Source organism: Haemaphysalis longicornis, unplaced genomic scaffold (genome assembly GCF_048455015.1).
Source record: "Haemaphysalis longicornis isolate Haplotype H1 unplaced genomic scaffold, Haemaphysalis longicornis Haplotype H1 scaffold_2, whole genome shotgun sequence".
NCBI lineage: Eukaryota > Metazoa > Arthropoda > Arachnida > Ixodida > Ixodidae > Haemaphysalis > Haemaphysalis longicornis.
Genome location: NW_027526295.1, coordinates 151,366,598 through 151,388,322, shown reverse-complemented (window position 1 = coordinate 151,388,322; position 21,725 = coordinate 151,366,598). Strand labels below are relative to the sequence as shown.

Below are 21,725 nucleotides of genomic sequence, written 5' to 3'. Positions count from 1 at the left end.
TTCTGGCCCACGGTCCAATTAACGGGGCATCGCCTGTCAACGCCGGAGAATCTTGGGACGCGCCGGGTCGTCAAGGCGGATGTTTATGGGTTTCAGCTGGCTTGAGTAGCTGTCCTGTCTCGGACGAGATGCGTGGGAACAGGCATGCAGACCACGTTCGTGGAATCGTGTCCTTGGCGCTTGCACCTGTTTTCGCGGGTTTTTGAGTGTTTGCTGTGTTTGGTTTGCTTTTGATATTTTCCTTCTTCCTGTTGTGAGAGAGGGTGACCGATGTCTCAGGGTTACGGGGGGCGTTGCCCACCGCGGTTTGAACCCGGATGTGGTAACCCGCCCAATCAGATCGCCAAGGGATGCTGATTGGCCTGTGCATCGGGGGTGGGGCCTAAGTAACCCATTAAAACCACGAGACACGAGGTCTCGGGGTCGAATCCTCAAGGTTTAATGTGCTATGCACGGCCGGCGTATTGCCGGGCTAGCCAGGTCAGGCTAGGGAGGACCGCACCACTTGGGTAGCTTTAAGGTCAGGGTCCGTCACTGACGGGGGTGCCGCGTGCACAACGTTTTAGCTGACCTATAACCCCATTTTATTTCTTACTCTGTCTATCTTCAGTCTGTAAATATTCTGTATATGTATCTCCGTGTAAATATACAGTTTTGAAAAACCCTCCATCAACCATCGTCGTCGTGTCGTCAGTGCCGTCACCATCAGGCACCAAAGCAGATCATCATCATCTTCAACAACATCAAGAAGAACAACGAACCTACAACCTTTACTCTTTCCAAGCATTTCATCATCAGCTAGAAATTTTTTTTGTGAAACCTGCGCCTTCAATAACATCGTGCTGAAACTCTTTAACGCCCACTTTTTCAACGCTACATATCCTCAACTTACAGTTACATCAGACACACATATCAATTCAACAACTGATTTCACTACATGCGAAATTTCTGTCAGGTTATGCATCCAACTTAACTGAGCGTCCTGCATGTTTCGGTGCAGTACCACTGCAAGTCTGCTGCGCCCAATCTCCTTCTTTTTAAATAAACAAGCACTACCTACTTACCACTATGCATGTAAAAAATAAAATCAGTAGATTCGATAAAGTGCACCCGATACAAACCATGGTTTTCATATTCAGTTGTAAAACAAAGTGGCAGTAATAAATAGAACCATTTTTCAACGCAACTTTATGACAAAAAAAGCATTCGGGAATTCTCAAAACAAAAATTGTAGGAAACGAAAAAACTACATGTGCTGTAATTAGACAATTTACAACAGTAAGTCCATGCAGATTTTTTAAAATCTGAAATCTGAACAAGGAGTGGCTAAGTTATAAAGCAGATACAAAAGATTGCCACTCCTTACACGAGCGAAACAAACGAAATTGAAGCAGGAATGCTCCGTGGTGGTTGCCGCTTTATGTTCATTGTATTAGGCTGCTCAATGCACCTGTTTGCAATAGTTTTTCAATGTGTTCACTAACTCTTACGGTGCATGCAAGCACCACCACAGGGCAGGTGCAACCTCTAAATGTAGGTAAGGTTCCTTTGCAAGCACGATGAGTTGTTGGTACAAGAAGGAATTGAAGTTACACCAACCACATGGTTGAAATGTAGCTCCCTGATAGTATTGTGCAGCTGGTCACTTTGGGTGCTGTGGGATGCTGTTTGTGGTGCAATATTGCTGATTTTAAAAGTGCAATTTCACCGAAAAACGGCATTTCGCACGGAATACTACATCAAATGCAATGACAATGGCAGAATAAGTGGGAAAGGAGTGGTCATGGGAGTAACAAATTCTAGCCATGCTATGCGACTGCAGCTGCGGTCCTCTTTCCATTTTTTCTCTTAGATGCAACGTAGCGAGGTTGCATTACGTTCGGGTTGGCTTCAAACCACGTAAATGCAGCGCACAGGAAAGCATGTGAATTCGCAAAGTCGCTCCTTAATAAAGCCCGCATACCTTTGTGTGCACAGTGGAGACCAGCCTGAATCCGACCTTGAACAGCTCTCGGCCGCCTTCCACGAGTTTCACATCAGGTCCACAAAACTGAAATACAGGGCGAGGGGAGTGCCTCAATGAGTGACAAAGTGTAACACGATGATGTGCTCTGCAGTTTCAAATCTTGTCAGTGTTCAAGCACTGCAAATCAAATATGCTTTTCTTCGTTACCACTGGGGAAAAAAGAAAAGTCTAAGAAAAGTCTAACACAGCAAATAAAAAAAAAAGTTTACGCATATGCAATTAACACACAATTGGAAAAGTACAATGGGAGCTTGTGCTGTGGAATAGCAAATTATCAGCATCTTATTACAACTCCACTGACCAGCATTTATCAATCCCTGCCTACCACTCCTCAATTCTTGCAAACTTGGCCTGCAGCAAACGGTAATGGTGGCTGCTTGCCGGTCGCACCATATGCTTTTTGTGCACTGCCATTGAGAGTGGAGTGAGTCGAAAAGCGAAAAGGCCTCTGTGTCGAGATTTCGGCACACATTGAATATCCCCGGGTGGTCAAAATTAATCCAGCACACTACAGCACACCTCATAGCCTAGTACCTTCAGTGCTCGATACCCCACAATCAATCAATCAAACAATCAACAGTGGAGTGGGATCATGGCTTGGTGTTGCGATTTTCGTTTCAACAACAACTGTGCCTAAGCTTAATGCCCAGTGGGGGAACCCATATTAAGTTTTTTTTCCACACAGAGAGAGTTTTCACTGAGTACAAATACAATGCAAAATATCAGGAACCCCTGTCCTAAATAGAGCTCTTGCAGGAGAAACAAAACATCAGCATCACTGTTTTTCTTGCGAATAAACATACCCCTTTTCCAAGGCCCAGTGGTTTGTATGAAAGATACCCAGGGGGCAAATTTGAAGCCACCGGAAGCATGTCCTCTTCTATGTTCAGCCTGCCAGGTGAAGAGATGAGAGCCGTCACAGGATGTATAACAATACCGTGAGTGAAGGAAACAGCTAGCACAAGATAAATTTTTTAAAAGCAGTACTTGCATACACTGCTATATAACAATGCCTTCCGTGACAAATGAAAGCTAGAGGAGAAAAAAAGCAGCAATTGTTCTAAATTCCCGGTGTGATCAAAGACTATACTTTCATAAAAAAATTTCCCAGAAAATTCTTTAAAAGTTCTCGTGGTGACAATGTAAACAAATCACATTTAAGAACTCAAATATAGTGTTCATTTTATCATACTATACACTCGAACCCGACTATATCGAAGCCATTTACATCGAATTATCCTTTACATTGAACTATTTCTGTACACAGTACATTTACAATGAGAATATATCGCAAAAACTATACTTATATCAAACAAAAATACCAGCGACAACTCATATATTGAAAGTCTAACGCCGCAGAAGTACCCCCCCCCCAAAGTTGGCTTTACCTCAGGACGGAGGAGAAATTCCAAATTCCACGGGCACACCCCTCCAAGTAGTTTAGCCTCGCCGCTCATAGGCAGCAGGCGGCTCTTTCCTCTTTCCCCTCCCTCACCTCACTCTTTCTATCGTGGTGACTGCGCCATTGTGCCAAGTAGGGCAAGCAATCGACACGCACCCTCCCCTCCCCCCCGCCCACCCACCACACTTCTTTTTTTTTTTTTTTTTCGTTCATTGTGTTTTTGTCGTTCGCACTTTGTGGGCTTTTTCGGTAGTGTAGCTGTGGTGGCTAGTGCTAGGGTCACTAAATAAAGGCTTATTTAGAGGCTTTAGCTAGCGTGAAGTGCCAAATTTGCCTTTTGCTGTGAAGCTGGCAATCGTAAATCGAGTCAAACTTGGTGAGAAGTTGGATGTCCCCATCAGGAACAAGATTCCTGACAACAACACCTTGTCGAAGAAGGTTCTGGGCAGATGCTACTAAAGAAACTGCCTGAAATTGCTCCAATCTTCCGGCTTGTGTGTGCTGGTCATGAAGAGTGCAACGAAGCCACCTCCGGTGCTGCCGAAGTGTGGAGCGAGCTGACGGAATTCTCGGATGCCATTGCTGGATCATTAGTCGATGAGTTTGTGTGAGTGTGAATGATGGTGTCACGATCAAGGGAGAGTTTGGAAGACTACATTGCCGACATCATACCAAGCGCACAAGTGAAAGCGGGTGCGAAGAGAAAAGCAACGATGATCCTTTGCCCACAACCTCCGAAGTGATTGGTGCACTCACACTAGTCCGGCGCTTCTTCGCAAATGTGAAATATTGCGGCCTCAGCTGCTCTGATTTTTTTCGACAATGTGGAGAAGTGCGTACTGTCTCGGGCAGCGAGGTTGTTCAAGCAGAAGATGCAGGACTATTTCGTGCAAAAGTGAGGCAGTTTCACCATTAAAGTGTTTTTATAAATGCTGTGTACTTTTATGACGTCCAATTCCTTAGCATGCTGAAATCGAATTATCCCCTATATCAAACTGACAGGTGTTCTTTTGCGAGTTTGATATAACCGGGTTTGACTGTACTTCATATGTTAAAGCTAAATTATTTTCTTTATTTTAGATTTGTTAACTTTATCCTTTGGTTTTTCTGTCCGATACATATCATATTTATTGTTTCCTTGCTTTCTTTTATTTTATGTTTTTACATCTTCCCTTAGTTTTCATATCTAGAATAACTAACCGGTGCAGTAATAACTGAGCCAGTTTAAACAATTTCTTAAGCAACCCGCAAGCTCAACTAAGCTTACATATTGCACAAAGGTCGTATTTTATGGCACCATTTCTTTAAAACTGACACAGGTTAAAACAACCCCTTGGTTCATCCGGCAAAGAATAAAAACTGGTTTTGGCCTACAGGCAAACACCTTTTTTGCTATGCCCATGCCAATAAGAATTAAAAAATACAATGAGTTCTTTGATAGTGCAAAAAAAAGAACACCAAGTATAATGTACTAGTATCTCTTCAGCCCATTCTTTTTCTTTTTCAATAGACCAAAAAATGCCCACTTCGCGCAAAACCTGAGTGCAATCGAGCAAGCCGTTTCCCAAAAACACCTTTTTTAAAGTGGTGCAGACACTTCTGCAACACCTTGAATACCATTACTTATTTTTTAAAATCAATGATAACATGCACAAAGACTGTCCTTCTGCACAAATAAATAAATGCACCTACATCTTTTTCTTCTCGTTCTTTATTGAATTCTTACAGCATAAATGTTTCAATGAATGATCAGCAATTAGTTAGCTAGAAAAATTGAAATAGATACAGCAGGTAGTCAAACAAGAATCAGGCCACGTATTTCCAAGTCTCTAGGAAGGCTTTTTTTCACTGACCGGCCCTTGTTGAGCAGGGGTAGCCAGGAGTAGCCAACGATGCTCTCGACGGGCCCTTCCTTTCGCTTGGTACCCTTGGCGATGTCGCAGCTCACGTGATAGAAGGTGAACAGCAGGTGGTGACGCTCGTGCAACTCCACTGGAAGCACCACTTTCACCTGGTGAAGTCACGCAAAGTGCACGCGAGGAGTTGAAACTCGGCGTGACATCCCATCACACAACAATACGAACTTCCAGAGGTACGACACCTCAGTGCAAACACTCAAACTCTTAGAATCAACTTTCTGTAATCCCACGCTCGTTAGCCGTTTGTAACATCTCTGTCACAGATATGTACGTTACAATGTTGGAACTGGACTGCTAAAATGCGAGTAGGATGCAAGACGTCACTATGCACTCTACTTCAGAACTATTGGTTAGGCAAGACTGTTAACAAGCACTCTTTCCTCTACACTAGCGAGCCAGACGAAAGAAAACAACCAGTGAGAAGTGATGCAGAACACTTCAGAGAGATCTATCCCGTGTGACCATTAGCCATAAGCTTGTAGTAGCTAGCCAGACGAGAACAAGATTCCTCTTACCTCCTCGTAAAAGTCAGGCGTCACGCAGTGGTGCGTCACGGCGGTGTATGACTGGGAGACGTAAAGGGGCTCCCCAGGCCGAGCATAGATGCACTGCAAGTTGCACACCACAGGTGAGAGCTTGACACTGGCACAAAGTAGCACCAGAAAAAGCAGGTCTATGAACTCCATCTATTTGTTGCATACAAATAAATGGAGCTCAGATGTTGTAGGGTAAGTCGCCCGTAAGTAGCAAGGGGAGAGTAACAGGAGTTACATCGCTGCCACTGGTTTAGAAAAAACAGAAAGAGAAAGAGAAAGAAGCTGCATGAAAAGTCGCAGCTGCTTTAAAAAGTTAAAATACTGATAATATTTTCAAAAGTTAGATTCACAAACCAACCCTGTTACAGTCTGCCAACACCAGCTCAGTCCCTGTCACGCTCAAACCACTGGATACACGGGGGGGGGGGGGGGAGTTGAAATAATGCAGCAATAATTAAGATGCACTGATAATATTGGCCACACACAAAGCCATGAACCAACAATTAGATAAAGCAAAGAAAGGACAAGCCAAGGTCACTGCGATAATGATGCCCTGTGATGCACATACGCACTATATCACCCAATCATCTCGTCAATAGCCCATCTTTCTATTCCACTCAGCACTCCTCCACACTGAGACTCATTAAGAGCAGGATGCTACCCTCAGTCTGCTCCAAACTAGTGAGGAGAATGTCCCAATGAGTACAACGATGATTACAATGCGTTGCTATATGCATATGCACAAATTTCGCGAGCAGCCAGCTACATGCTACATTCTCAAATGAAAGCAGCCACCCTGCCTGAATACAATGTCCCGGATTCCCATCCTCAATGCACCATATCCACACAGATGAGCGTATTGCTCCAGTCTTTCAGCTACTGCTCACTCATTTCAGTTTAACCCATCCATGGTACTGCGCTTGGGATTTATGCAGCCCATGAGTGTGCCTCTAGCTCACCTTCAATGGCTTGGTCCCCTCGTCGTCACGGTCTCTAAGCTCCACACAGCACGAGATGTTTCTCGCCTGTAACAAAAAGAGTTCCCGCATGGCATATGCAAAGCATTACCAAGCAGCGTGAAAGGCCACAGTTTATGAACAACAGTTGTGCAAACAAGCAAACTATTTCATTACCAGAAGTTGAGAAATTGCTAAAACTTTTAAGGCAGCAACAGAGTCCTTATCCAGCATTTTTGTGAACAGTCTTAAGAGTGATTAGGAAGAAAGCCAGCCCTTGGCTATAAATTGTTACATTACATTGTCGTCCCCACAGGCTATAACATCACGCTTCACTGCTGTTCCAGTTTTAGCTAACCCCTATTTACCCAACCCTACAATGGAGATTTATTCAGCATCCCCACAACACTGGCGCAAGAAGAACACCAAGCCGTAACAACGTTGCTCACCTTGGCGAATGCCTTCTGGCTGTCGTACTTGAGGCTCTTGGGGTACACGTACAGGTGGTTGAGGTACGCAAAGAACGGGTGGCTGTCGGACGCCACGTCCGTCGGGAACTGCTGCACCTCCAGTGTGGGGCCCTCGGGCCTGGGGGGCATCGGGAACGGCACCACGGGAACCAGGGACGTGGTCAGGGAGTCTGCGAGGGGAGACAAGGCAGTGGACACTGACTGGGCACCAATACTCACGAGAATAAAAAAAAGAAGAAGAATAAAAAGAAAATAATAATACAAAAATAAAGTGAGATAAAATATTGATGAAGCTGTAACAGTTACATCTGGCCCAAATTTGTTAATCCGTTATGATATTTACTGAATAACACACACGTCACTCTGTCTTGTAAGAGACCTTGAACTATTAAAGGGTAAGATCTGTCAGAAAAGTTTGCATTAGTGAGCACTTCACAGCAATCAGGTGACAAAACAGGAACTTCCGAAAAGACAAACACGTGGGTAGAGTGGACATTGAGCAACAGACAAACCAAAAGCAGAAATATACGAGCAATACATAAATTGCAAGAGTGTCTACTGTAAAGGCTTAACAAAATCAACTAAATTGCTCATTTGCAGCAATGAAAATGAGTGATAGCACCCAGGAATTTACCGTAACTATGGCACTTCCTTTGACCTTTGTCAAGAAAGTGCTCAGACTTGGAGTTACGATGCATATTATTCAAGCACTTAAATTTGTTTCTGTCAAAAAAGCAAAGATTTTTACAAGACGGGTTCATTTTTGTAGCGATAACAGGGAAAGGGCTAGTGTAACAATTCAACTGACTGATCAGAAGCACTCCTTTCAAGTGCCAAAACTCACACAGATCACTACAGTGTCCTGTGCAGCACAAAAATATATATTGATAAACCAGTAAGAATGAAAAAGGCTTAACACTCACTGTTGACCGTTTCATCAGGCCTGAGTGACCTCAGAGTGACCTTGATGTGCCCCGGAATCACCGTGAAGTGCTTCACCTTCTCCGGCCTTCATGAGAAAATGGAAACAAACAAACAAACAAAAAAAGATTTGTGAGAATGATGATGCGTACACATGCACCAATAGCTGAACCACTCTGCTACAACCTTGCCCAGCACTGAAATAAGCCTAAATCTCTCATTCGCAGAACCTGTGAAAGAGGATACTAACCTTTTGAGGTCAGAGAGAAATTTCAGTGTGTCCTCTTCAGACAGCTTGCCACTATCCTGTCGGTAGATCTGCCCGAACTCGAGAGACTTGTCCAATTCACTAGAATGCCGGCTGAAGAGAGGCCTGGAGGTGCAAAAAAAAAGAAAAAGAAGGGAATGAGGGTGGGATGGGAAGTAAGACAGCCAGCTACTATGCCATGTCAGTCTGCAAATCCTCTGCAGCTCCTTGTCCGCACTAAGTAGCATTTCATGTTGGAAGCTAGCTTATAAAAGGCGATCAGATTAAAAATTGAACTTTCACACTTTTCTTGTTTTCTCTTATCAAGTACACATAAGAATGACCTCAGAGCGCAGTGAGGCATAAAATACATTTTGTGCTACACATCAAAGTTGGTTTCAAAGTTTCACACTACTTGTCCAGTTCAAGCATGATGATTTCATCATTTTAAACCCTAAATATGCAATTTGAGCTTCAGCAATAATGTAGCTGTTAAAACCAATCGGGCAAAAAGAAGACAGAGATGGGAGGCTGCCAATCTGAGGAGCTGCTACGTCTACTTCTCTTACTATTTCTTATTTTTATAACGTAGTGTGACAAGTCTTCCGTCCATACCCTATGTGTAATTCTCATGCATTTCAATGCATTCTCTCCAGGGGTGCTAGAATGTCTAACTTTCAAGGACCTCGCGAGTGGTGTGTGCTAAACTACCCGATTTGGAACACACTTATGCAATTACTAGTAGTATTCAACTTCTCCGAATTTCCAAAAATTTCAAAAAGTTCCCAGAACCTGCAGTATATTTTGTTAAATTGCAAACTTCTTAATGACCGAGAAAGCATCAAGCAAACATAGGGCAAATCCGAATTTGTATGTTAAATCAGAAAATTCGTAAAATCAGGTTTCATAAAATCAAGGTCCAACTCTACTACGAATGTTTTGCCACAAGGTGTGTCTTGTTTCATTAAGCTGCACCTACTGTTATGTTGGCTTTTTCACACAACACTGAAGCTATGCAAAAATGCCTAATCATGCAAAAGGTTAAAAAAAAAGAAAACAGCTGCACAAGAAGTGGAAACTGAAGACTTCGTTGGGGATGTCAACAGAGGTGCGACTATAATCAACCAGAAAACTGAAGAAGGGTAATGAGAGTTGACAAAGTAACGAACAGTTCGACAAAGTCAAAAAGAATCAATGCAAGGGGTCCACCAAGGAGAGTGAAAACCAGAGTAAGATGTGTGGGTACGGATTCAGTGAGAATAATTAAACTTGAAGCCATTGGGTGTTGTGGTTGGTGCAGTCGACAGGATGTTTGGCCAACGAGAAGCGTACATGTCACACATACAAAGCCTCAACGTCGGTAGCCATCAAAGAAGCCGTCAAGAGAAGAGGAGGGGTGTCTTACTTGGCGGCCCAGGCGAAAGGCATGCGGTAGTGGTTGAGGCGCTGGCAGCAGAGGCGGAACATCTTCTGGGCCTTGGAGCCCTGGCGGCCGTCGGAGCCGTGGCGCAGGTAGGGCTCCGAGGCCTGCGCTATCCCCCCCTGCAGCACCTTCTCCACCCGCACCACCAGGAACAGGTCGGGGTCCGGACGCTGCACCATGAAGATGGCCTGCGCAGGGGAAGAGATGAATGGATGGACGACACTGTGAAAGAGCACATTATGAAAGAGTGCAGCCTGTGCCCCTGTGGGACGGAAGAAGCATGCAAGTTGAGCTGTGAAAACGTAGATGCAGTCATGTGACACTGAAGCATGTCGCCTCAATCCCCACTAACCTTGGGTAGCCTATGAGGATGTATTTAAAAACCCCTTACATGAAACCACCCGAAATAGATCAATCACTGCACGAGAGATGACTTGAATACTTCCACCTGCGTTACGATGCACTGGTAGAAGACAAATGTGTGGCAGGCTGCATTAAAATTGCGAGTGGTCCCCGTGAAACATTCCAGCTAGTTCAGCACTGCATGAGAACATGACATCTGTGGTTTGATTCGCATGGCGGGCTGGACATGCGATGTCATTTCTAGCCTACAGCGAATCCTCCCTTCTTTCTTTCTCAGTTAAGATGTGCACTGTAAGACTGTGTGGCTGATGGCAAACAAGGGAGGCTTCCCCAACGCCGCTGCCACTGAACAGTTCGTGACTAACCAATAAGCACTCCCGTGTTAAAACTACATTTATCCGTTGATTGAATGCAATTACATTGAATGAGGCATTGATGACAAGTGCTCAAAATGAGCCCACCTGCTGTGGAAACGCCAGCCACTCTTCTCCCAGCTCACTCATGCCAGGTAAGAGGCAGTCCGTGAGCTGGGTGCCCGCCGTGCCATTGGGCGCTGAGCCGCTTTTTCTCCGCGTCGTCTTGGGGAGCATGTTGCGCATGTACGAGTTGTTGACGTCAAAGCGGAAGTCCTCGGATACCTTGCGGTTGTGGCGCACGTCATACACGGCCATCGTGGTGAAGTACGGCTCCACCTGCAAGGCAGGGATCACTTGTCACTGCTTTGCTATCCCTCCCACCCACACGCTCAATTCCTGAACAACAAAGCAAGATGTATACGCTACTCTACTCTGTTTTAGCGTAAATAACCTGCACCACAAATGCCAGGTCCTTGCATGCAAAAGGACCTGGCCTTATGGATGTGCAAATACTCGAGTTTCAAACGCAATCAAATAATGAATGCGTGAATAATTTGTTTTATTATGGCTAATACATATCTCAGTGGACAGCAGCATCGAGAGTGATAACGAATGAGCATTCAAGCAAAAAGTTAGCACCAATGCAAGCACCTCATATCGATTTGCACTGACAAAAGTTACTGTTTTTAGTGAGATTTGAATGTTGCTTTGTGCTGGGGGTATTAATGTTAAATCTACTTAAATTTCCCTTTTATTTGGACAAAACTGGCGGAAACAAGCTTTACGATCGGGCACGCAAATAATGTAAAAGTACTGCAGCAATGTCTCCAGCCCTGCATAGTTATGATGGACAGAAGGTAAGCAATATATCCGAACAAACCAAGCAAAAACTAATAGAGACAAATTCCTTTGGAAGTAAGAGCAATAACGTACCATGACACAGCAAATGCAGATAACGTGACTAATTTTGACATGAGATGAACTCCAAGGATTGGCACAGCGGATTTCACTGCCATAGTTTCTCCTTACCTGGCACAGAGAGCCGTTTTGGCAGTCGAGAGGAGCCTGAAGGTTGAACTTGACCTCTTCGCACTTGACAAATATCCGCGTGTTGAATTCTTCCTTGAAGGGCTCCACGCGCCGTTCATAGCTGGAGATGTGCACACAGCTACTCGACCTCTGCCCCGAAAAGGAACAAAAAGAGATGGTAACAAAAGGTCAGCCACAATCACAATGTCTTGGTTGCACCCTAGCCAAGGTGTAACAAGTGCACCTTTAGCCATTAGTCCAGCCACTAAGCAGCAACCGTCTACAAGAAGTGACATTCAAAGCCTCGTCATGGCATTACTGGGTCACATGCATCACTTCTACAAAAACTACAAACTCATTCCAAGAATAAAGGCCTGTGAACTAGCCTCAAAGTGGCCATCAAAATTATCGCGGCACTTGAGCAGAACGGCAACAAAAATGCAATAGCATCAGTTGCACGTGACGTTAACACAAGATTACAGCAAAAAAACGGTGCTAACAGAAAGAGATTGCTCACAACATCAAGTCTGGCCAGACGAACAGCCAAGGAAACACAATGGGGCAGAAAGCTGTCACACAATAAAGAGTATTTTTTCTCCCAAAATTCCAACATATGCACTTGAGCGCATTGTCAGCTTACAAAATGGTTTTTGTCCTCACAGCAACGGCTGATTATGTACACAGCAGCCTTTGTGCCATAAAGTGCAAGTAACTTTCCGAAGATTTTTTTTCCCTGCCCAGGACTATTTCCAAAGCTTTTGCCAAACTTCCGTTAAAAGATCAGGTATGACATTATGCGCAGGTCGACTGCAACAAACAAATTTACAAAAACCTAGCACAGCCATGTACGAGTTGCATTATACCAAGCATAGAGAAAAGCACTCACATGTAGGTCAGGGTAAATGGAGAAAAGGTTTTGCCGATTCTGCTTGCGCGCTTGCGATATCGAGTAGTCCGTCTCCTTGGCATACTGCAAAGTGAAAAGTTTGGACATCTCAAGCTTGATTCAGAGGCCAGAAACAGTTTCTTGCATATGCCCCTGCCTACTTGATGTACAAAACAAAATTGTTGGTACTTTATTCATTTCTTTTCAAAATACGAAATTAAAGTCAACACAAGAAACACGTAGAACAGTCATTTCAGGACTGGTGGGTTGCTTACCTTCACCAAATCTGGGTTCTTACTGTGCTCCAAGCTCTTCAATGTCCCGTACCCATATGGCGCCGAGGGCGATGTGATCACATTGTTCTCTGCACAGCACATACGGTGAAATAAGTTACAGGCAATGTAAATGCCTAGAACAATGCCACGAAAAGCTCTAATAGTATACTTTATTTTTTCTGATGAAATGTACCAACACGACTTCTGCACTCTACCACATTTCTCTTTATTTTCTTCCCTCATAGTCATGCTGCCAAAATTCCTCCTACAAACATTCCCAGCAAAGTATCTTGACTCACACACTGCTGATTACCTGCACTACATGCTTTTAGCATTCACTTGGGTTCAGTGCAAACCCAGGGAGATAAAAAGATTCATGTCTATTTTCTCCAACGATTTCAATACAAGCTATTTTCCAAGGGGCAGTGGGCAGACCAACAAGAAAGTATTCCCTTCCCTATTACACCCATTCATTTTTATTTGCCCAAAATCACGTCACTGCAATGCACATTTCGCAGGACATGTGCCTCCCTATTGCACCCCTTATTTTTTATTCGTGCAAAATCATGTCACATTTCTCAGCAAAAATGTAATGTTCCATAAATGCTAACACAAATACTATGTACAATACTCAAAACGTTGGTAACACCCCAATAAGCACAGAAGCTGCTTGCACAGAAAAAAAAAAAACTACATTCAAAGCACCCTCCCACATCTCTGCATCGGGCTCTTAGTAGTCGAATTGAAACCGATGACTCGAATGGCACAAATTCATCATAGACAACACACTGGCCAGTCTTGACTCGGGCTTCACAGTTTACAAGCTAGAAGGAACTCATAGGAGGTAAGAGATCAGAAAACAACATTACATATCAAGGCGACAGTGCAAAGACGAAGACAAGAAAAGGAGGGGGACACACACGGCCCTCCTCCTCTTGCCTTTGCCTTCGTGCTGTTGCCCTGCTATTTAATATGTACCAACTAGCCAAAGTTTACACTTTACTGCAGAAAACAACAGTTTGCTGTTAATTTTTCCTTTAATTGACGGGGAGAGAGGGGAACAGACCTTCAGGGGAGGAGAGCACGGCGGCAGAGGCGGCGGCAGCCTTCCTGCTGGACTCCTGGGCGTTGCGGTAGTTGGTGGTGATGGCCACCAGCATGGCCATCCAGCCGTCCATCTCCACCTCGCTCTCGGCCGCCAGCACGCACGACTTGTGGCCATCTTGCATGCGCAGCTCAAAGCTCAACTTGCTACGCTTGGAGTTCTGCACGAAAAGAGAGGCGAGGAAAGCATTTTCAGAGAGGCAGTCAAGCTACGCATCAACGAACTGCACACTTGATCTATTCGTCCAGAGGTCAGCACATGGCCCTATAAGCCACATATCGTTGCTTTTTATGCATGCCCGCCAAAAAAATAAACAAACTTCCATGGGGTGAATTTACAGGTAGTCAACGTGTTATGGAAAAGAAAAAAAACTGTACCAAACTAAGCTCAATATGAATCCGCAAACGCGCACCTAATGAAAGCAGTGAATTTTTATAATAGGGCAATGTCCGCTATAAAAGGTTCTCGCCATGTTACCTGCTGTACACAGAGCCATGTGACCTACTATACAAATAGCCACAGGACTAAAGAGAGATGACTTGGAGGTTTGCATGCTAACAGGTAATAATAGGGTGTATGCCATGCTGTTTGTTCAGAATGGTGGAAAAAGATGTACTCAGTGCAGATACATTACCTTGTTTTATTATGCATCAGAGCCATCCTCCCCACCAAAAGGGGGCCCAACCACTAGTGCAGTAGTCCAATACGCCGGCTTATACCAACTGTTAACAACACCCCAGATACAGATGACCCATTCAAACGATGCATAATAAACCCATCTAGAAAGTATATCAGAACAAAAGCATGATCACCGACAATATGATACTGCAGCACTGCAAGCTATAAACCCGATGTCAACCTACAGACAAACGTATACTTTAGGCACCTTTAAAGTTTTATCAACACTTTCTACCACCCACTGTTTCCTTCCCAGTGCCAAAGCCTGTGGTAACAATAATCCACCCTTCACAAACTAGTAACTAAAGTGAAGCTGCAGTTTTTTGTCAAGCTAAGGTTACTTTGCCAGTTCGGATTACGCAGCTACCTAAAGATTGTACAATCTGCAGTAATTTGAAATGTGCAACTTTGCCTGTCTCTGAACAAAGCATGCTAAATGTCAACCTGCTGACGTGATAAATGGCTCTGTGACAACAACATTCATAACATGAAAAAGACTGGAGCAAGGTTGGAATGCAATTCAACAGACACAGGTGGCGTCAGCAGGCGTTCCGCAATGCCAAAAACCTCAGCCTCACCCTGACCACCTTGCCGCAGAAGTCCATGCAGATGGTGCCCTTAGACTCGGTCTTCTTGTCGTCCTTGTAGAACTCGAGCGAGTGGCTGCCATCCACTCCCCGCGTTAGCGTCATGTATCTTCTCTTGAACGACTGGACAAAGAAGAAAGAAAGGAATGCACCAGGCATACCTCATGCACTGGCCCCTTACTGCACAAAGTTGCACATAGGTATCTTGCATAGATAACGGACAGGAAATACAGAAACAAAAATAAAAAGCAAGAAAAGTAAGTAACTCAAATTTATAGTGTTATGTACATTTTCTTAATTCAGAATAATTCATGAATTGCAGTTGCAATTTTAAAAAAGGCAGTATATTTTTAAGTTTAAAATAATTTCAGCTTCCTAATTTTCACATTAAAAAAAATGACAATTATTACCATGTAGTAAAGTTGGTTTATGCAGTAAAGTTCTCTTTCCCGCAAAACATGTGCCAGACTTCACTGCGTGCATGCTTACAATGACCTCTTCCAGAATGTTGAAAATGTGTTAAAAAAAATCACGCCATTAAACTTCCCTGAAACTAATAAAACAACAGCTGCAAGCAAGAACATAGGCCTATAAGGAACCTAATCCCTTTATTGGAGCAAAAGACCTCTAAGGCATTTCCCGAAGGATTCAGTCTAAAGAGAAAACATTCTAATGCAGTCTAAAGAACACATCAGCAGCAATAGAACCTACAAGCAAGCCATACACACAGGCACATCTATTAGCTAACTACACGCTAGGATCCGTCAGAATGTTCCTATATGTCAGCATTTGTATACCCAATCAATAGAAACCTTGGGCACACTTCAAGCAAAAACAGAAGTGCTTAACGGAGGTCAGCAGTATTCAATATAAAGTACACTCCACACTTCAAAGGTTGAAGCTTAAATTCACCAAAGCTGCTATCTGGCTGCCACTTCTTGCTTCACATTCCAATTCGCAGCATGTGAGATGCAAATCATACTGGTAATGTGCTAGCCCCTTAAGGCTGAGCAAAAAACTCTGGTTCCACTTTTAAAACCTAACAACCACCCCACACTGGTTCAGAACCTTTCTCAAAGCAATACAGAGGGAGTGGGGAGCCTTCAACACTTAGGTGCAAGGTGGCAGCAGTACAGTTCTGGATAGCCACTACTTGAGAAAGGCAGTACACAAGTTGGCAGGCTTGCAGCTATAAAAATGGTTGCAATATGACATTCATATCAGCCGTACCAGTTCACCCCCAAACCTACACCCCGTTCACACACTTTGCATGGTGCCCATGTTCATTTGAGTGTGCAGGGAACCTCAAGAGGGCCTCAGCTGCCTAAATGGCCTATGCAACTTAAACTTTAACATTAAAATGTAATTAGATGACATTTACAACTCACTCCAGTGTCCCTCTAATGAAAGAAAACAATTCCTTAAAACTCCAGTGGCATGCAAACTGTGTGTTAATAACCTAGAATACATATGGCAGAGAATCCTAAATCTCAACAAAGGGACATCAGGCTGCAAAAAGCTAGGGACTTTTGGCTAGATGTTTACCATGCTATAAATGATTTTCCCAGCGCTTAGAAATCCCTTCTGACTATACAGAACGGGACATGCCTACAGGCAATGGTGTAAAAACTGCAGCCTTTAATAAACGAGTGCACAGGCACGCTCAGCGCTTGTCTCCACTCTTCATACATTACTTAAAAATGGGGACCACACTTTTATTGTCTGATATCTGCTGCTGGCAAACCCACCTTTGTTGCCAGGCTGATAAAGCTGTCGGTACCAGATTCGGGTCCCTTGAGTATGTAGCCTTCCTTGATGACCTCAGAGTCGCCCTTGAGATTGCTCTCCTGTGACACACAGAGCAAATAAAAGTGCATCAGCCACATGTCTGATAATATTCAAGTGCACACTTCCAGGAAATGTGTTGCACGCATTCAGGATTTCATCGCCATTCACAAAATGTGACTGTTTACAGATAGTCAACAATGTGCTACTAAACAATCGTAACTTCCAGAATAAATGCTAAGACGCATCAGGTATGAAAGTGGTTGAAGTAGTTAGCTGGAGTCCTGTGTTCACCAAAAATGAGGGAGTTTGCTGGAGTTTATCAGTCAAATTTTTTTCAACACGTGGTACATACATCTGCACAGAGAATCATGAATCTAATACAATTTTTCCAACATTATTATTCTAGGCCTCCCACGCACTTATTATAGACTGACTGCAACACCTCCATGAAGCCTCTAATAAGGACACAAATAAAAATTCCCAGCCCGCTGACTCACTTAGTGAAAGACCAGGGAAATTACGCACAAGCAAGGTTCTGTTGCCAGTGGAAGTCAGGAGAAATGGATCGAAAAATTTCACAATCGCCAACATACTGAGTCTTTGACTTCCGTCTCAGTGTCCACTTCATACACCTGATCCTGCAAGTCCGTTGGCCGTGGTATCCGACTGAAAATGGTGAGATGCAAAGAGAGAGAAAGAAAACAGAAAAAAAAAAAAAAGTTGCCAGACATTATGATTTAAACGCATTAACTGTCATTAACACTAAAGAGAGACTAGTCATTTAGGCACTGTGCAGACATTTTTTTTTATGGCCCTGCCCTTTTGTTGAAGACTCTATTAGGTTTGAGAAAATGCAGAATTTACCACAGGGCAGATGTACATCAGTTATCAAGGCATTTATATCACAATGATTTGTATACATAGAAAACATAGCCCTGCAGACACTTTCGCTTGACAATCAGACTTAAATACTTAAAAGAGTTCTCACTAAGCTAGGCTAAGTGTTCAGGGGTGAGGCCACGTTTTGCCGGATTCTACAAGGCCATTCCAAACGGTTCCCTCCACTGACAGTGGATCCCTCGGGGGGAAGAAGCGCGGTCGACCCCCAGCTGCGCTGTTTCTCCAACCTTGCACCACAATGCAAGCTGTGCCCATTTTCTTTTTTTATTTTTTTTTTTTTTTTTACTTTTGGTAGCCCAACGAAAACCGCCATTAAAATGGTACAGTGAGGGAAGGGGTGCGCATACTCACGCACCCGTTATTCTCACACTCGAGCAGCCACGAAAGCAGGCTTCACTGTTACAGTGCACTGCCTGCAGTGGTGCACCCCTTACAGCTGGTGCCATTTTTTTTTCTTGTTTCCCTTTTCTCCTTTTTTGCTAACACCACTGGATTAAGCTCAAGCTTGAACAGCTCTGCTGTTTAGAAAAAATTGCAGATACTCCCAAATTGAAATTGTAGGACAATTTCATATGCCGCTCTGCGATACACCAAGCCCCTTTTATGTCAGCCTCACTACTACACGCGCACATGCACTGTGGGAAAGACAGTTCTTATTGGCGCAACATAAGAAGCCGGATATTAGAGTATGAAGGCCCTCGGGCCTATCATTAAATACCTTGATAAGACCCCATACGACACACTACTCACCGAACCCCTCTGAAGTGGCAATCGCTACTATACCGATATACACTGCTGAAAAGGCACTCTTTTGAGGCAATATTAAGACTACGATATCAAACTATGGCGGCCTTGGCACCTTTTATTAATAATGTGTTTGTTTGCGACCAAAGTGTGACACAAGGGTTACAGGTAGACAGATGGGTTGCCTAACTGGGTCTGCAGTGAAGTGATTTAAAACATGTCACCCACTAGAGAACAGAGCTAACATGCTGCCATCCGTACCTGAGCAGCTCTTTGTAGGAGCCCGAGTAGACGCTGAACTTGTAGACAACCGTGTGCCAGTCGGCTGTGTAGGTTTTGATGCACTGGCGCACAAACAGGGGCAGGCACTCGAGCCGGACGTTGGCTGGTATCGTTGGCACGGTGGTGCGGATGGCACGGGGAATGATGGCTTGCTGCACGTGCAAAGATAAAAAAAAAATAGTATAAGCGACAACGGAGGCAGGAAGTGACACCTTGGATGTCCACACAAATGAATGGTATGTGATAATGGTGGTGAATTCAGAAGAAGCACTGAAGGTCATTAATGGAACAGAATGAAATAACTAGGCTCTGGGAACCTAACCAGAAAATTGATTTGGTAGCAGTAAGAGAACGAAAAAGATCTAGGACCAAAAGCTGTCGATTATCCGGATAATTAGTGCACTTAACAAGCTGAATTTCTAAACTATCAATATAGCGGCATTCCTTGTGCTTAACAGCTGGAGGCTGCCTAGATACATGTGCACTGTCATACCTTCAGTGAAGGATTAGTTGACGCTAAATTTTCTTTAAGCAACACCTATAATACGCAACCTCCAACGGTTGACGGTGTGTGGCTCCTATTTGAAGTGCTCTCAAGCTCATTTTTCAACAAAGGGTTGCTGTAAAATGAAACAGAAAGAAAAAGAACCTGTACAAAAAACTGAGAAGAGAGCATCTCTTTTTTCTTTTTTTTTAAGTGAGTGATTATTTCCTTCAGACACTCTTTCGACCTCTCCAAAGGTTTGTAAAGACCGCAAAACAGCATGCACCCAAGTCGTGCGGCAAAGCCATCCTTCCCATGTTTTACTGCACTTCAGCCGTCGGGTTCCACCCTTACAGCGGGAGAGTGGGGGGATGTCCTTCTTTCAAAGCCCCAACGCGTCGATGGCATCGTTGTCCGAGCAAAACACCAACTTTCTCTGAAGGTGATGATGATCGTGGGTGAAGTGAAATATGGTTGAAACGCAAAGTTTTCTCTGGTCGAAAGCCACTGTCATCAATGTCCAAATCGTTACGCCCAAACCGCACTGCAGGAAAGCCAACTTATACACAATGGGTTTCCACAACGGCACATCAAGCGCCTCAAAAGCAACAACAACAACAAAAAAAAAACGCTTCCCATGATCGCAATCGAACCTGCAGCCGAAGTCAAAGCAGTTCAGATTTTGGCTGGACTCAGGTTGCATGAGCGAAAGCTTCCTGTTATAACCATTTTCCCCTTATTAAGAAAGAAATTTTTTTGCGCACCTCTTCAGCCAACGCGGACGAGCTCAGAGCTCCGCAGCCTCTGCAGTGCTTCACGTAGCTAGCGAAATGAACAGACTAAAACATCGTCCCGCGAAAGAACTGCTAGGCGCACGTAACCAGTCCAGATCGCTTCGGCGAGCAAGTGGCCCCGACCCATCTTTACCCTCGAGATATGTGGGATTAACCCTTCGCGCGGCCGGTCCTCGTGGCGGCTACTGCGCGGTGGTGGTAGCCGCACCGATATGCATCGCTCGCTCCGGGAGGGAGCGACCGACGCCACGACGCCGTCTACAAATCGCGACCACGTGCAGCAGCTTCATCGAGCCTTCGCGATCAGCGGCAGAATGCACAAGAAGGCCGCGCACGGCATGCGCTAAGCACGGCCTTCGAAGGGCTTCGAACCGGCAAAGGCTCGTCGAGAGAAGACCCGCGGGATGAGCGTCCCGCAATCGCCTGTCTGTCGCTGGCGATCTCGCGCGTAATTCTGAACTGTCTCGAAAATGCTCGTGCATCTGTTTACCCCAGCGTACTCGAGGACCAATCACTGCGATCAAAAGAGGGCAAAGTGGGCCCAGCATACGATTTGTCTAGAGAAAAAGGCATCATCACCATCACCGTCGTCATTAGAGTACGTTGATAAAGCTGGCTTTGCCGCAAGGCGTTTCGGCGTACGCCACTACCGACGGCGCAAGTCAACCAATACAAGCTTCGCTTGAAAAAATAAAATAAAATGCGGTCTGCGCTGTGACGTACGGGATGTGACGACGATGAATAAGAGTCCTTATCTTAATTTTTTTTTCCCCGAGCAAATCACCTTTTCGTTCACGCTCACACTTTACACGAAGGCCACATTTTGCGTTCTATTTTGCTTAACACCAAGAACGGCGGTGGTACTTCACTGCTTATTAAAAAATTAAATAAAAGCCGTTTTTTTTTCTTTCTTTTTTTTTTGCCTACGAAAAACAGCGGCCATCTTGGGCCGGATGACCAGTTTTAGAGTTTTTCTATAGCTCATATATACAGGAACTCTAACCATGCAGCCTATAACGGGGGCGCGGTATCCAGAAAAAACACACGGGCGGTGCCGGTCTGCGGGGCATCGCGCATTTCTTTCTGGATACGCCAGAAGTGTCGCTGTACCAAGGTGGTCCTCCGGTCTTATTTGGCCACTGGCTCTCCCAAACACGGGGATAGCTTTTATTCGTTTTTTTTTTAAAGCAGGTAAGTGCCATCACTATCCCTGCTGTTCAACAAAATAGCCCAAAAAAGCGACCTTCGTGTAAAGTTGCAGCGAAAATGGTTTTGCTGTATTTTTTTTTAAGACGCTCATTTATCGTCGTAACAGCACCCTGTGTTACGCATGCAAGCGTGGCGTTCCAAGCGGCGTGGTGTCACGCCGCAGACCGTACTTTTCGTCAAATGCACGTCTGAACGTGTTTATTCATCGGTTTTGCTTTGATGCCCATTTGGGGTAAAAGGCGTACCGGCGTACAACTTTTTGTTGTTGTTGTTGTTAAAAAAGAAGCCCGGTGTCAGCACCATAATCAAAATTGCAGGTTGCCAGGTCGACTGACACGGAACAAC

At 44.4% G+C, this 21,725-nt stretch overlaps 1 protein-coding gene across 6 annotated transcripts in view; it reads right to left on the bottom strand.

The window, feature by feature from the left end:
* The window catches only part of Ziz (dedicator of cytokinesis protein Ziz), a 181,445-nt gene that overhangs the window by 54,274 nt on the left and 105,446 nt on the right, over positions 1–21,725 (bottom strand). For all 6 annotated transcript variants that reach the window (XM_077698399.1, XM_077698401.1, XM_077698400.1 and 3 more), the window contains exons 3-20: positions 18,873–19,045; positions 17,561–17,633; positions 16,928–17,026; positions 15,171–15,302; positions 13,876–14,074; positions 12,810–12,898; positions 12,535–12,618; positions 11,649–11,798; positions 10,725–10,955; positions 9,883–10,088; positions 8,481–8,603; positions 8,233–8,318; positions 7,289–7,479; positions 6,843–6,908; positions 5,863–5,955; positions 5,282–5,439; positions 2,830–2,917; positions 1,964–2,050 (exon numbers count right to left, since the gene is read on the bottom strand). In XM_077698399.1, coding sequence (XP_077554525.1) covers positions 1,964–2,050; positions 2,830–2,917; positions 5,282–5,439; positions 5,863–5,955; positions 6,843–6,908; positions 7,289–7,479; positions 8,233–8,318; positions 8,481–8,603; positions 9,883–10,088; positions 10,725–10,955; positions 11,649–11,798; positions 12,535–12,618; positions 12,810–12,898; positions 13,876–14,074; positions 15,171–15,302; positions 16,928–17,026; positions 17,561–17,633; positions 18,873–19,045 — 2,328 coding nt within the window. The remainder of the gene's footprint in view (positions 1–1,963; positions 2,051–2,829; positions 2,918–5,281; positions 5,440–5,862; positions 5,956–6,842; positions 6,909–7,288; positions 7,480–8,232; positions 8,319–8,480; positions 8,604–9,882; positions 10,089–10,724; positions 10,956–11,648; positions 11,799–12,534; positions 12,619–12,809; positions 12,899–13,875; positions 14,075–15,170; positions 15,303–16,927; positions 17,027–17,560; positions 17,634–18,872; positions 19,046–21,725) is intronic.